Source organism: Chanodichthys erythropterus, chromosome 14, assembly GCF_024489055.1.
Source record: "Chanodichthys erythropterus isolate Z2021 chromosome 14, ASM2448905v1, whole genome shotgun sequence".
Taxonomy (NCBI): Eukaryota; Metazoa; Chordata; class Actinopteri; order Cypriniformes; family Xenocyprididae; genus Chanodichthys; species Chanodichthys erythropterus.
Window position 1 is genome coordinate 42952331 of NC_090234.1, and position 14162 is coordinate 42966492.

A 14162-nucleotide genomic window follows, 5' to 3' on the forward strand; every position below is an offset into this window, starting at 1 on the left:
CAGCGTGGAAGGAAGCAAACCCCAGGCAAGACCAAGACATATTTTAAAGATGCAGAACCCTTCAGTGACCGATGGGATCAGTCCTGCACAGACGCATTCAATCGTATCATTCAGTGTCTGCTCAATGCGCCTGTACTGGCCTTTGCTGATGCCAATAAGCCATATGTTCTACACACAGATGCAAGTTTCAAAGGGCTCGGTGCCGTACTCTATCAGGAACATCCAGAAGGGTTAAGACCGGTGGCGTTCGCCAGCAGAAAGTTGAGCTCTTCTGAACAGCGATACCCTGTACATCAACTAGAGTTTCTGGCGTTGAAATGGGCTGTCGTTGATAAATTTCACGACTACCTCTATGGAGCCAAGTTCACAGTACGCACCGACAATAACCCGTTGACTTACGTACTTACCACAGCCAAACTCAACGCGACAGGTCATCGTTGGCTTGCAGCCCTGGCCACCTATGATTTCGAAGTCAAGTATAGGCCTGGAAAAGCAAACATTGACGCAGACTTGCTGTCTCGCAACTTACCTGAAGACGAGGGGTGGGATGGCATGTCTCAAAACGTAGTGAAGTCTATATGTCGGCGGGTGGAAGTGGACGTATCCCCAAATTCGTCTCCCAGATGTGTAGAACAATTAGGAGCTTCACCAGCCTGTATTCCGGAAGTGTATGCCTTTCCGTCTCAGTTACACCTCGGCTCACTGGAACAACTATCAAAAGCGGACTTGACGACTGCCCAGAGGAGGGATGCTGTGATCAGACGAGTGATTGAGGCATTGAAACAGGGAGTCTGGCCTAGCAACAAAGACTTAGACCCAGAGATGCTACTGATAAAGAGGGAGGTTGGCAGACTTGTGATGAGAGATGGACTTCTGTTCAGAGCCAGCAAGAAAGCTGCAGAGGAGACACTACAGCTTGTGCTGCCTGCTGAGTTCAGAGAAGTAGTGTTGCACTCTCTTCATGACGATATGGGCCACTTAGGTGTGGAGAGGGTAACTCAACTCCTGAGAGCAAGATTTTACTGGCCCAAAATGGCTCATGATACAGAGGAGTATGTGCGGAATTGTGGACTCTGCATCACATGCAAAACACCTGCCAAGAAAGCCGCCTCTCTACACCAAATCACCAGCAGTGGTCCTATGGACCTTGTGTGTATTGACTTTTTGTCAATGGAGCCCGATTCCAGAGGCATTAGTAACGTCCTGGTTGTGACCGATCACTATACCAGATATGCACAGGCCTTCCCTGCTAAGAATCAGAAAGCCCTGACAGTAGCTAAGATCCTAGTAGAAAAGTATTTCATTCACTATGGCTTACCTGTTTGGATTCATTCTGATCAGGGGAGAGATTTTGAGTCGAGACTGATAAGAGAACTGCTGACAACCTTGGGCATACGGAAATCACGAACGACTCCGTATCACCCTCAAGGGGATCCCCAACCAGAGCGGTTCAACCGTACACTGCTCTCTATGCTGGCTACGTTAGGCCAAGAGAAGAAGAGATCCTGGAGTCAGCATGTAGCTTCATTAGTGCATGCGTATAACAGCACAAAAAATGATGCGACGGGATACTCTCCTTACTATTTAATGTTCGGCAGGGAAGCTAGACTACCTGTAGACCTGTGCTTTGAAATGTCGAAAGATGGAACTGAGGAGAGGAACAATTTTCAGTACGTTGAAAGCCTGAAACATGATCTCCAAAGAGCCTATCAACTGGCTAGTCAAGCTGCTGACAAGACTCACTTGAGGAACAAGAGAGCCTATGATCAAAAGGTCAGTTTCCAGAACATACAGGAAGGAGACCGTGTTCTTCTAAAGAATATAGGTCTAAAAGGGAAACACAAGCTGGAAAGCCGATGGAGTTCTATACCTCATGTAGTGGAAGTAAAGATGCCTAACTTACCTGTGTTCCATGTGAGACCTGAGGGAGGTAGAGGCAGAATAAGAACCATCCATCGTGATCACATATTACCTATTGGGCAATCTGTGAGGATCCCAGTGGAGCAAGCCTGTGAAGAAAACTCTGTGAGACCCAGAACACGTTCCACTCGAACAAGACAAAGACAACCGATCATGAAAGAAAGAGAAGTCTCAGAGTTGACAGATTCTTCATCTGAAGTGGAGTGTGACCATATACCATACCAGGATTACGTGGAATGTTTACTGAAAAGGGAAGATGTGTCGGGTGGAGTCTCAGTGAGTTCAAAGTGTGAAGACGCCAAAGAACCAAATCCTGTGCCGTCAGCTGAAGAGCAAGAGTCCAACATAGAGGATGACGCAGAAGGTCAAGCAGTGACAGAGTCGGATCCTTATGATTCAGGAACAGACTTGGATGCTGGAAGAAATTCTGTCTACACACCTAAAGAAAAACTGAGCTCTAAAACAAAAGTTAATAGAGTACCTAGACCAGGATTAACTGAGAAAAGACCGATAAAACCAGTATTGAGACTTACCTATGATGAACCTGGAAAGGCAAGTGAGCACCCACTTACCATAATTCATAGGGGGGTAATTATCAAACTAGGAAAACATTAGGTTTCCATTTAGTTCATAATTAGGAGATTACAGTTCTGAAAAGAAAAGGAAAAAATTCATTACTCTACATAGTTGAATGTGGGGATTATGTGTTATGTCTAATGAGGACATTTAGACATTTAGTAAGGGGAGGATGTAGCCCTATGGGAATTTTTGGTATTTCTTAAAATCACTATTTTATTTTGTTTAATTTTCTTTGAAATGTACATTTTATGAAGGTTAAAAATGTTTAAATAATGTATATGTGTTAAATTAAGTAGTAAAAATAACTTACCGGTAAGAGGGATCCAATCAGGAGTCAGGGTGAGAGGTCGCGAGGGAGCAGGAGGAGGAGTCTGAAAAAAGAAAAAAGAAGGAGAAAAAGATGGAGAGACATGAGTGAGAACCGCGCTGTGACTGTCACATTAGAAATTGGTAAAACACCAAGTTTAATGCGTGTGATATTAGATGTACATGTATACTGCACGAACAGTGAGTTACAGACATTTGATTGATGTTTACAGTGTGAAAATGAATGGTTTTACGGGACTCGGTTAGAGTTTTCCCTGGGGAGAAAGTGAGAACGGCTAGTCAGCACGAATTAGTTACACAGACTTTGTCAGTGAGTAGCCTGCTCGGTTGCCCTTTTGTGCATCGTCTGAAGAAGCACTTATCTCCAGAGCCTCTGCTTAGCTCTCGGACGACGTCTTCAATCACCAGCATCGCAAGCATCGCGTTGCCGCGGCGGGAAGGACGACGCGCCGATCAGCATTACACAGCACTGAGTTTTTTTTTTCTGCGCCACGGCGCGAAGCGACCATTGTGTTTAAGGTCTCCCCGTTCTCAAGCAACGCTACAGGCCTGCACCGTGTCCAACTCTGACTGTCCGGGTATTCATTTTATTTCATTGAGTGGCCATTTAGTCATTTTGCCGGCTTAGTTTTCATTTGGGGAAATTTAATTGTTTCATTTGAATTGCATATTTGATATTTTAACTGTATATATGTACATACTATATTTTTTTTTTGTGAGTAAATAGTTCAAACGAATTTCTGTTGTAGATTTGCATTACATTGGGTTTACAATATTGATAATTTTGATACGTAAGGCAAGATATTGAGTTTAAAGAAGACTGGTGTAAAGTGAAAGTGTTTATCACTATTGAGTAAGATAAATGACTGGTAAATTAATGTTTATTGCACTTATAATATTGATAGTCATTTGAACAGGGTGAATATATTGATGTAACTAAAAAAGTTAAGGTTTATTCAACCAAGCATTCTAGATAGCTGCATACAATTAGTGTGTTATTTTAATTGAGTTATAAAGACATTGTATGATCACTTTGCATTAAATTTAAAAGCTGCCACTAAGGTAAATGTTAAACAAGTAGGCCGTAATAATTAGGGAATTACGTTTAGCGCATTAATTAATATTAGCGCACCCCACAAAAATAGTTAGACACGCTAGGGGGCGCTACATATATATATATATATATATATATATATATATATATATATATATATATATATATATAATATATATACATATATATATATATATATATATATATATAATATATATATATTTTTTTTTATGTGCCATCAACATGTGTGCAGTGAGGGATAAGTTCACAACACAACAAAATTGAAAAACGGAAATGCTCCCGACCACTAGGGGGCTCTCAGAGCTCAGTAAAGCTAGATGTCCTTGCACTGTTCTATAAAGTCGACAGTTTTACAAAGATATCAATACTATGATTAGTTTTAAAGGTGCCCTAGAATCAGAATTTGAATTTTCCTTGGCATAGTTGAATAACAAGAGTACAGTCCATGGAAAAGACATACATTGAGTTTCAAACTCCATTGTTTCCTCATTTTAATGTAAATCTCATTTGTTTAAAAGACTTCCGGAAAACACTCGGATCTCAACATAACACAGACTGTTACGTAACAGTCGGGATCATTAATATGTATGACCCCAATATTTGCATAATGCCAGCCCATTCGACGCATTAGACAAGGAAAGGCAGTATTAACGGCTGGATCTGTGCACAGACAAGGTAAGCAAGCAAGAACAACAGCGAAAAATGGCAGATGGAGCAATAAGAACTGACATGATCCATGATAACATGATATTTTTAGTCATATTTGTAAATTGTCTTTCTAAATGTTTCATTAGCATGTTGCTAATATACTGTTAAATAAGTTACCATCATTTCTTACTGTATTCACGGAGACGAGAGCCGTCGCTATTTTCATTTTTAAACATGTGCAGTCTGTATAATTCATAACTTCATTCTTTATAAATCTCTCCAACAGTGTGTAATGTTAGCTTTAGCCCGTTAGCCACAGAGCATAGCCTCAAACTAACACCGAATCAAACGTAACCATCTAAATAAATATTTTACTCACATAATTCGAAGCATGCATGCAGCATGCATGACGAACATCTTGTAAAGATCCATTTGAGGGTTATATTAGCTGTGTGAACTGTGTTTTTGCGATGTAAATATAGTTGAGAGCTCGGGTGGCAGAGGAAGTGCATCTCTTAAAGGGGCCGTGCTGAAAAAAATCAGTGCATAGTTAATGATGCCCCAAAATAGGCAGTTAAAAAAAATAATTTAAAAAACTCTATGGGGTATTTTGAGCTGAAACTTCACAGACACATTCAGGGGACACCTAGGACTTATATTACATCTTGTAAAAAAACAGTCTAGGGCACCTTTAAGTATGTTAACATTGTATATCAACATGAAATATTAATTCAAATTCAACAATGTGCTCAAATAGCTTGATTTGAATGATTTGACGTGATGAAGGGAAAGTCTGCCAATTCCAGCAAGTGGTTAAAACGTATAATTTGTATTCAAATTTGTATTCAAATTTTAAAAACAGACATGTTCAAATTCCAAAGCTTGTTAATTCCTGTTGGTAAGACTGACTTACTTTAGGTGACATTTTGTCAATACCTCCCTTCATGTATAATAAACAATAAACAATTATTTTCAGGAAAAAAATCCCTGTAATTCACCAAAAGTTTTTGTTGACCAGACTGACTTACTACAGATGAAACTGTGCCAGTACCTTCTTTTATGTACAGAAGACAGTTTGTTTATATATGAAGACTTCAGATGCAAAAGCCATCTGAAATTGTCTTCTAACTTAAGTGTTTTTATCAAGCTCGTATGTTTAGGTTCAGTAATTCCACTTTAATGGCGATTAATATGTCCTTTTCATTGCCATTAAAGTGAAATAACTGAAAATAAACATACAAGCTTGATAAAAATAAAAAATAAAAACTTATCACACATCTTACCTTGGAAAAAGATTGCATTTTTTATATGGACGTTTTTTCAGTGAGCCCAGGGGCGTAAATCGCGGGGGGGACAGGGGGGTCATGACCCCCCCTATCTGAGTGCTGTCCCCCCAAAAAAATATATAATTAATAACCACGCTAAGTATTGTACATAAATTATATAAACTTAAAATAATTATGTAAGTAGTGAAGCAATACAAACGCAAACGGGCGTTTTAAGTTTAGAAATATTTTGAGTCACCCCTCCCTTGCCTCACAGTGGTTTGGTCCACCGCGCACGTCACACACGCTTGTGTGTAGATTCTGTAGAAGTCCGGCGGCGCCGGCGGGAGAGAATAGTTCTACAGACAGATGAGTTCCAGTAAGTCGGCTCTCAAGGCTGTTTTATTCAAAAACATCGGATGAAGTGATTATTTTTCTCTTTAACGCTGATGGTGCTGAGTAATTAGTCATAACAACAACAAAAAAGATGATAACTGATGATTTTATTTTCCCGTGAGTCCGCTATTTTAGCGATTATAATGTTACCTAGCTTGTTTTCCATAGCTTGTTGGATATTATAAGATAAGTCACCCACACCAACAACAATTAACATTGTGATAAGAATATGTGAACTGTAATAAGGCTAATATTTATTGTTGTGTGTTCGGTTATGCTCAGTGTGTATTCACAAAGACTAAAAGGGACTTTGGTATTCATCGTATTTTGGTGACTTGGTTGTAAACAACTTCAAAAAAAAAAAAGTATAAATATAACGTTATATATATATATATATATATATATATATATATATATATATATATATATATATATATATATATATATATATATATATATATATAAGATTTTGAAGAATATTTTGGCCAATTTAGTCAGTTTTTTCATTGAACCAAAGAGAAGCAATGTGCATAATGGCAGTCTCCATGCTACACTAATAATAGTAGGTTTTCTTCTGTGTAACATTACATATATTCTTTATAAGTAAAATTTTGGCTGTGTTATTTGTGTCCCCTTCAAAAATTGCTCTTAAGAAATTTTATGTTTATTGTCCCCCCCTACTGTCATATGAAATTTACGCCCCTGAGTGAGCCTGAACGGTCTTTTCAAGGGCACAAGGGGCAATGGTACAATTTGCAACAAGACGTGCATTTTGGTATCAGCTGCTTTACACCTGCTAGGACTATTGATTGATCCATTTGTAAGCATAAATTGAAGAGACAGAAATAAAATTAATTGTGTATAATATTCTTTGCATGTTTGTTATCTGTTTGGTAGTATTCCATGTATCTCTCGATTTGAAAAAAACATTGTTAACATTAAGATTATTTTATTTTATTTTATTCAAGATTAGTTTTTAAATTATTTATTTTAAATAATTTAATAATTACGGAATTTTACCGTACATATTTACAGCGGGTCTATTCGAACGGGAATAGTATTAGGCTACCTGATGTAATTTTCCCGGACCTTTTTACAGAAGGTAAAAGTCGCCGTAATCTTTACTGACATTATCCGTAATGATTACCGAGATGGCACATTCTGACGGGACTAAAATTTTCTTCAAAAAGGGTACTAATAAGCAAAAGAGAGATTTTGCTTGCACATATTTCAAACATATTCTTGCACACACTATCAAACTCTCAAATGTTACTGTAATGTCTTTCACACTCTATCAAAGATTTTAATGCATGCCATGAAACTCTCATTCACTACGATACTATTTCTCACACACTATCAAAGCTTTCACCCAAACTACCAAACTCATTCACAAACACATATCAACTCTGTCGCACACACTATCAAACTCATTGTCTGTGTATCATCCATTTCTTTTTTTATTTAACACTCAATATGTTTATTGTTTCTATCTTCTACCCCTGAACAAAAAGTACTAAAGATAACAGGTTCAAATTCAATTTTCATGGGTTTTTTTTTAGGAAGATGAAACAAATGTTTTCACCCCTGAGTCTGCACCGGAGAAGCAGATGGCTCCACGAAAAGTAGGTTTTATTAGAGGGGTTGCAGCCATTAGCCTATTGTTCAGTAGGCTTTATTTTTAATTATCCTCTTGCATTGTTTTTTCTTAGGTGCGTATCATGACGAATCTTAAAGGGTTCACTTGCACATAAAATTTTCCTGATATATTCACTCCAATGTCATCCAAGATGTTCATGTCTGTCTTCAGTGGAAAAGAAATTAAGGTTTTAATCAAAAACAATGCAGGATTTCTCTCCATATAGTGGACTTCAATGGCCTCCAAACGGTTGAAGGTCATAATTACAGTTTCAGTGCAGCTTCAAAGAGGAATAAGGGTCTTATTTAGCAAAACGATCGGTCATTTTCTACAAAAATACAACTGTATGTGCTTTATAAACACGTGATCGCTGTGACGAGCAGGGCGGGCGAGAGCCGTGAGGGAATGGCGCGAGGCCGGTGGCGCGAGAGTTAACGAGCATCACCTGGGAGGCGCACCGGCCTTGAGTCTCTCATGGAGGAGCTCTGGAGGCATAAAAGGAGGAGCGACGACAGAGAGGACGAGAGAGGACCAGGCCTGGATATTATTTTATGTTTTAATATTTTTGTGTGGCCGGCAGACGTCCGCGAGGGTCTGCGGCATTACTTTCGTTTTGTTCTTTGTTATTTTGGTATTAAAGTTTTGTTGAACATTCGCCGGTTCCGGCCTCCTTTTTCCCACATCTACAAACTGTGTTACAATCGCCTTTCACGTGCTACCACTTTCCGTATTCTTCAAAAAGCTTACGCTGTATGTCCTACGCCTTCCCTATTCTACATACAGAACGAACGCGGCGCCAGTTCCGTTTTTTCTGTAAGTTGAAAAGACAAAGACATGAACATCTTGGATGACATGGGGGTGAATAAATTTACTCAGGAAAATTTTATTTAAAAGTGGACTAATCCTTTAAGTTTTAAGAGTGCTTAGAGAACTCTGCTGATCTTCTTGGCTCAGTTCAGCTTCCTCGTATACTATGCATGGAGGATGAAGAAGGCATTGAGGCCTTGGAACAGTACTGCAGTGCAGAGCGTATAGAGGGCGATCTTGAAGAGCCGCTGATGTTTGTCTTTATATTTATGCAGGACATGAATACATTTGTAGAGAATGTGGTGGACAACATGCATCTCACACCAATCTTTTGTCGCACACAAAATAAAAAAAAAATGTCTATTTCATTTTTCATTTTTATATATATATATATATATACAGTAGTTAAGATTTGAAGTGAATCAAAAAAGTTCATCAAAGTTGTTCTGGGAACTAAGCTGTCCTAAGAAGGTTTATATATATATGCTACTGCTATATATACATATTTTTTTACTCTCTCTTTCTCTCTCTCTCTCTCTCTCTCTCTCTCTCTATATATATATATATATATATAGAGAGAGAGAGAGAGAGTAAAATATATATATATATATATATATGGGCAATTCCAGCGTTATGGACGTGACATTTGGAGTCAAAACTTGAAATATAAACGCTCAAAGAATGCATTTAATAGTAACATATTGAACCGTCTATTTATATATTCATAATCCCTTACTAAAGGAGTCCAGACATTAGAAAAATGTCAGTCTATTCAACTGTTTTATATTTTAGATGAGGGGAAATATACAGCGTTACGGACGTGACAAAAAAAGTCACTAAGATTTGGGTGACAACATATTTTTTAAGAATTCTGTGAATTACATTGCGCAAACCAAAAGTAATACTGCCCACTGAATGAAGAAGGGTTGGCTCTCCACAGAGCATAAAATAATAATTTTATTTCATTTTTCATGTTCGCATTAATGAGGAAAAAACAACGTTACGGATGTGACAGTTTTCCGTTACGGATGTGACCGGTCTGAAAGCGGCACAGAAGACTGGTTTAAAACTGCTTTAAAACTTTCACAGAGACCTCAAGCAAGCATTTAAACCACCAAATACTGAAATCTGGGATACCAGTATGGTAAGACTCCACAATTTATCAACTTTTTACTAAACTTTATACAAATGTAACGTTATACTCTGTAGTGCAAAAGGTTATGGATTAGACCTATTTCTCGTGTTGACAAGCATGTGCGTTGTTCAAGAATCAATTTAGAGACCATGATTTTCCTTCTTACAGAACTGCTTGCTAAAATACATTGACAAATATTAATGTTTATCATAAAGCAGTTTAAAATCGCATGTTTTCCCCACAGTCAGGTGAACCGATTGACACTATTGCCAATCGCAATCATGTCAGTTTTATGTTTTGTGTATGAATGACCACACGGTTTTTTTCGTCTAGTTTTCAGAGTTTAAAGCGGAGTCTTGAGTCAAAATGATCAAACTTTATTTCAAGTCAAAATTATTGCAATCTTATTATTTTCATTTTGTCAGCTTGATCGCGCAGATTGTGATCAATATAGGCTAGGCTATTCATTTTTAACCAACCGGTAACGCGACATCCCAATTCCCGAGGTAAGTGTCCTATGAGACACAATGCTCTTCTATAAGTTGTACTGTTTCATATAGGCCTACCTTTTGATGTTCATATTTCGTTCTCTGGCAAGAGGAAGAGAAGATCGGTTCATGTGCACCTGATCCGCCGCTTACAGGCGCTGCAGTAGCTAATCTGTCACGCGCCGTAGGCTATTAAAGAGCGACATCTATTGTTTAAATTTTGTTATAAAATCGACTGAATTTGAAAGTTAAACCTTTTTCATATTAAAACTAACAAAGCACAAAGAGTATTGCGATTATTGGATATGTTCTGATATGGTAAGCCTGAAACAGATGATAGCAATATAAAGAAGCAAACTCATAGGATTTAATATGAAGCGTCCGTAACGGTCACGTCCGTAACGCTTATTATGGTTGTTCAGAGCAACGTAGTGAAATGAATTGTTGATCCTAATAAGCATAAACATAATTTAGCTTTGCATATAAAGTTTCGAGTTATTTGCATTTATAATTGTTATATGAAATAAACTTAATCTTTAAAACGTTACGGACGTGACAGAGCACTGAAGCGTCCTGACCTCTTTATTCTAGCTCTTATAAATTCATCAGGCAGTGCTGTTATGACTAAATGAGTGTATTTATTTATCAGGCATGTATCCATCTTTCTACACAATGCTTACTGCTAAAATAAAGTTTAAAAAAATGGGGTCTTTGATCCCTTTTTTGAAAGCATGAAATATGGTTGGTTGAAAATTTAATTTAAGCATTGTTGCTTACCACATATATTGTGGATAAACAAGGCAATTTTCTTAAAATTTCTGTTAGAGCACATTAATACAGTATATTACAGACCTAAATGGACAATTTAAAAAGGGTTTTGTTCTTTTGGTTAAAACTTTTTTTTTTCATGGTAAAGATGACCTTTGCGTGGAATTGCCCATATATATATATATATATATATATATATATATATACACACACTGAACATTGTAAAAAATATATATATACTTTTTTTACTCATATTTTTTTACAATGTTCAGTGTGTATATATATATATATATATATACATTTTTTTACTCTCTCTATAGAGAGTAAAAAAATGTATATATATTTTTTTACAATGTTCAGTGTATATATATATATATATATATATATATATAATATATATATATATATATATAATATATATATATATATATATATATATATACATATATATAATATATAATAAAATATATATAATAAAATATATAATTATTTACAAAACTCAACCACAAACTTGGTGTATTAACATTGTATGTTACCGTAGCAGTAGCGATGTGACTTTGACTTGTTGAGCATATCTGAGGGTGCAAAAACAAATAGCTTATTTATTTGATAACAAAAATACAGAGACATTTTAAATTGCAACAATATTTCAAAATATCAGTTTTCTATTTTAATATACTTTCAACTACACTTCAAAGGTTTAGTATCATTTTATTTATTTTTTTTGTTGAAAAATGTATATTTGTATTCAGGATATGTGTTCGTATGTTAAAATGTGTAAGTAAAGACTTTTTAAAAGTTTTTTTTTAAAGAATTTAATATTGAATAAATTCTGGTGTATTTTTTTCCACAGAATCATTAGAATAAAATCCTAACAGGCTATAAAAAGAATTAAGCAGCAAAAGAATTAAGTTGTTTCCCATATTTATGATTAGGCTAATCAGCGTGTTAGAATGATTTCTGACAGATCATGTGACATTGAACACTGGAGTAATGGATGATGAAAAATCAGCTTTGCATGACAGAAATAAATATGTACCTCGCATATATACTACACACACACACACACATATATATATATATATATATATATATATATATATATATATATATATATATATATATATATATGGGTGTGTGTGTGTGTATATGCGAGGCAGGCCCTGAGAGGGCATCATAGACAAAAAAAATATGGACGTCTTAATGCGCATGCGCAGTGCATCTTGTGTGGCGCTGTCATGAAGTATACATGGTGGTGTTCTTTTGTAGTTTTCTATTTGTATCAAAATACTTATTTGTTCCTCTGTGTACGGAATTAATGAATTATGTAAAAGCAAACCCAGTATGCAGTTGAAGTAGGATCGAATGAAAGATTGCTACAACGAATGAATTGTGCTCTTCGCGGTGTGGCTTAACTGCAACGATGCTTCATTGCCTTTGTTGGAATATAGCTTCGGTGACAGTGCTTTGTTTATTTTACCTCACAATAGATGGTGAGTACATGCTTAAATGTCTACTCTGTGGATTGGGCGGACAGGGGCGTAGGAGCGATTTTGAACCTGAGGGGGACAGTAAATGCCAGGAGGGTTCGGGGGAAATTCCCCGGATTTATATATATATATACATATATGAGTCATTCTACGAAACGGGTGCCATTTGGGTCCGCAACATTTGGTCAGATGCATAAGTCACAAAAAATGTCCCAAAGTCTGTTTCCAAAGCTTAAAGTTATTAATTCAAGTGTTCTTTCTGACACAATATATGATCAAATGGTTTTTTTTTTTTTTTTTTGAAGATTAACATACTATTTTTTAATCATTTTTCATTATTACATAGCCAATTTCACATGTCCGTGTTAACCAACATAACATTTGCATCTAAAATATCACCAAATATATTATATATTTTTTTTTCAAACATATACTATTTTCAGGATTATTTGTGTGTCCCTGTTTACACAAAATATATTTATTCACAATAAACCTTATTTTTTTTGTAAATAATGATTTGTGCGCGTCCCTCAGTTTGACAACCACCCCATCACACTAGTTTTATCTATAAATAGCTAATGCTCTGTTCCTTTAAATTACATCACAAAGCCTAAGTCATTTGAGCCACCAAGAACAAAAGCAGGCAACTATGTAATTTTTTTTTTTTTTTTACATTGTTTATTTGTTGCTTTTTCATGTTAGGCAGGGCCCCTCAAGCTTAAACTTGCCACCCCGTCACGCAAAATAGATAGGGGAAACAGTTTTTTATTATTTTTTTTACATTATTAATACAAAGATAATTATATTTCAGATTGAATGCATGTATGCTAGTTGAGAAACTTGACCACATGGGAGATTTGTGGACATTTTTGAATGAAATTTACCACCCCGTCACATAGTGGGGTGGTAAATTTCATCCCAACATGTCCCCCGATAAAAATCACATTCTGGGGGTAAAGAGGTGGGAAAATATGTTTTTTGGAGGATTAACATATCTTTCAATTTGTATATATATATATATATATATTTATATATATATATATATATATATATATATATATATATATATATATATATATATAAGCACTTAAATGCTCATTTCTAATGACTTTTGGGAACGGATTGTACTATGTTTGTAGGAGGGTATATGAAGTGACAGACTGGGTAGATTATAAAAACAGAGAGAAGCAATCTAATATAACTACAACCAAATGACTACATACTATGAACTGTATAAAAACATACTTTATTTAATAAAGAAAAAATAAATGAAAACACACCATTTAGAAGATGAAAAAAAAGGTGAAAAAAAAAAGAGTACATTCCATTATATATTTAAAGTACTCTATTTTCGTGCACTAATTTTGTGCTTAATATACTAAGGCCTGGTGTCACAGACAGAGCTAAGCTAGGATAAGGCCTTCAATTAGGACATTCTTAAGTACCCTAGATGTCAGTACAAGTTGCTATCAGTTAAAACAGCTCAAACATGCATTTTAGTCTGGGACTATCTTAAGTCTTCTCTGTGAAACTGGGGGTATAAATTCTTCTTTACTACTTCTTAAAGCTGCAGTCTGTGATTTTTCCTCTTTGTCGCCATCTCTGTTTGAAACCTGCAATTGCAGTCA

General features: G+C 36.0%; 1 protein-coding gene and 1 long non-coding RNA gene across 12 annotated transcripts in view; both read left to right on the forward strand.

The window, feature by feature from the left end:
• Positions 1 to 6100: 6100 nt before the first annotated feature.
• On the forward strand, positions 6101 to 8967 carry LOC137036487 (uncharacterized). Its single transcript, XR_010897210.1, has 3 exons — positions 6101 to 6193; positions 7770 to 7832; positions 7920 to 8967. It is a non-coding gene; the product is annotated as an uncharacterized lncRNA (long non-coding RNA).
• A 3299-nt stretch (positions 8968 to 12266) lies between these two features.
• Positions 12267 to 14162, forward strand: part of si:ch211-141e20.2 (nectin-3) — a 52040-nt gene continuing 50144 nt past the window's right edge. For 10 of the 11 annotated variants that reach the window (XR_010897061.1, XR_010897063.1, XR_010897064.1 and 7 more), the window contains exon 1: positions 12267 to 12537. Coding sequence is in view for 3 of the 11 variants with exons in the window: in XM_067408568.1 (XP_067264669.1) it covers positions 12468 to 12537 (70 nt within the window). In the remaining 8 variants the exon portion in view is untranslated. The remainder of the gene's footprint in view (positions 12538 to 14162) is intronic. The other variant, XR_010897067.1, reaches the window with a different exon arrangement.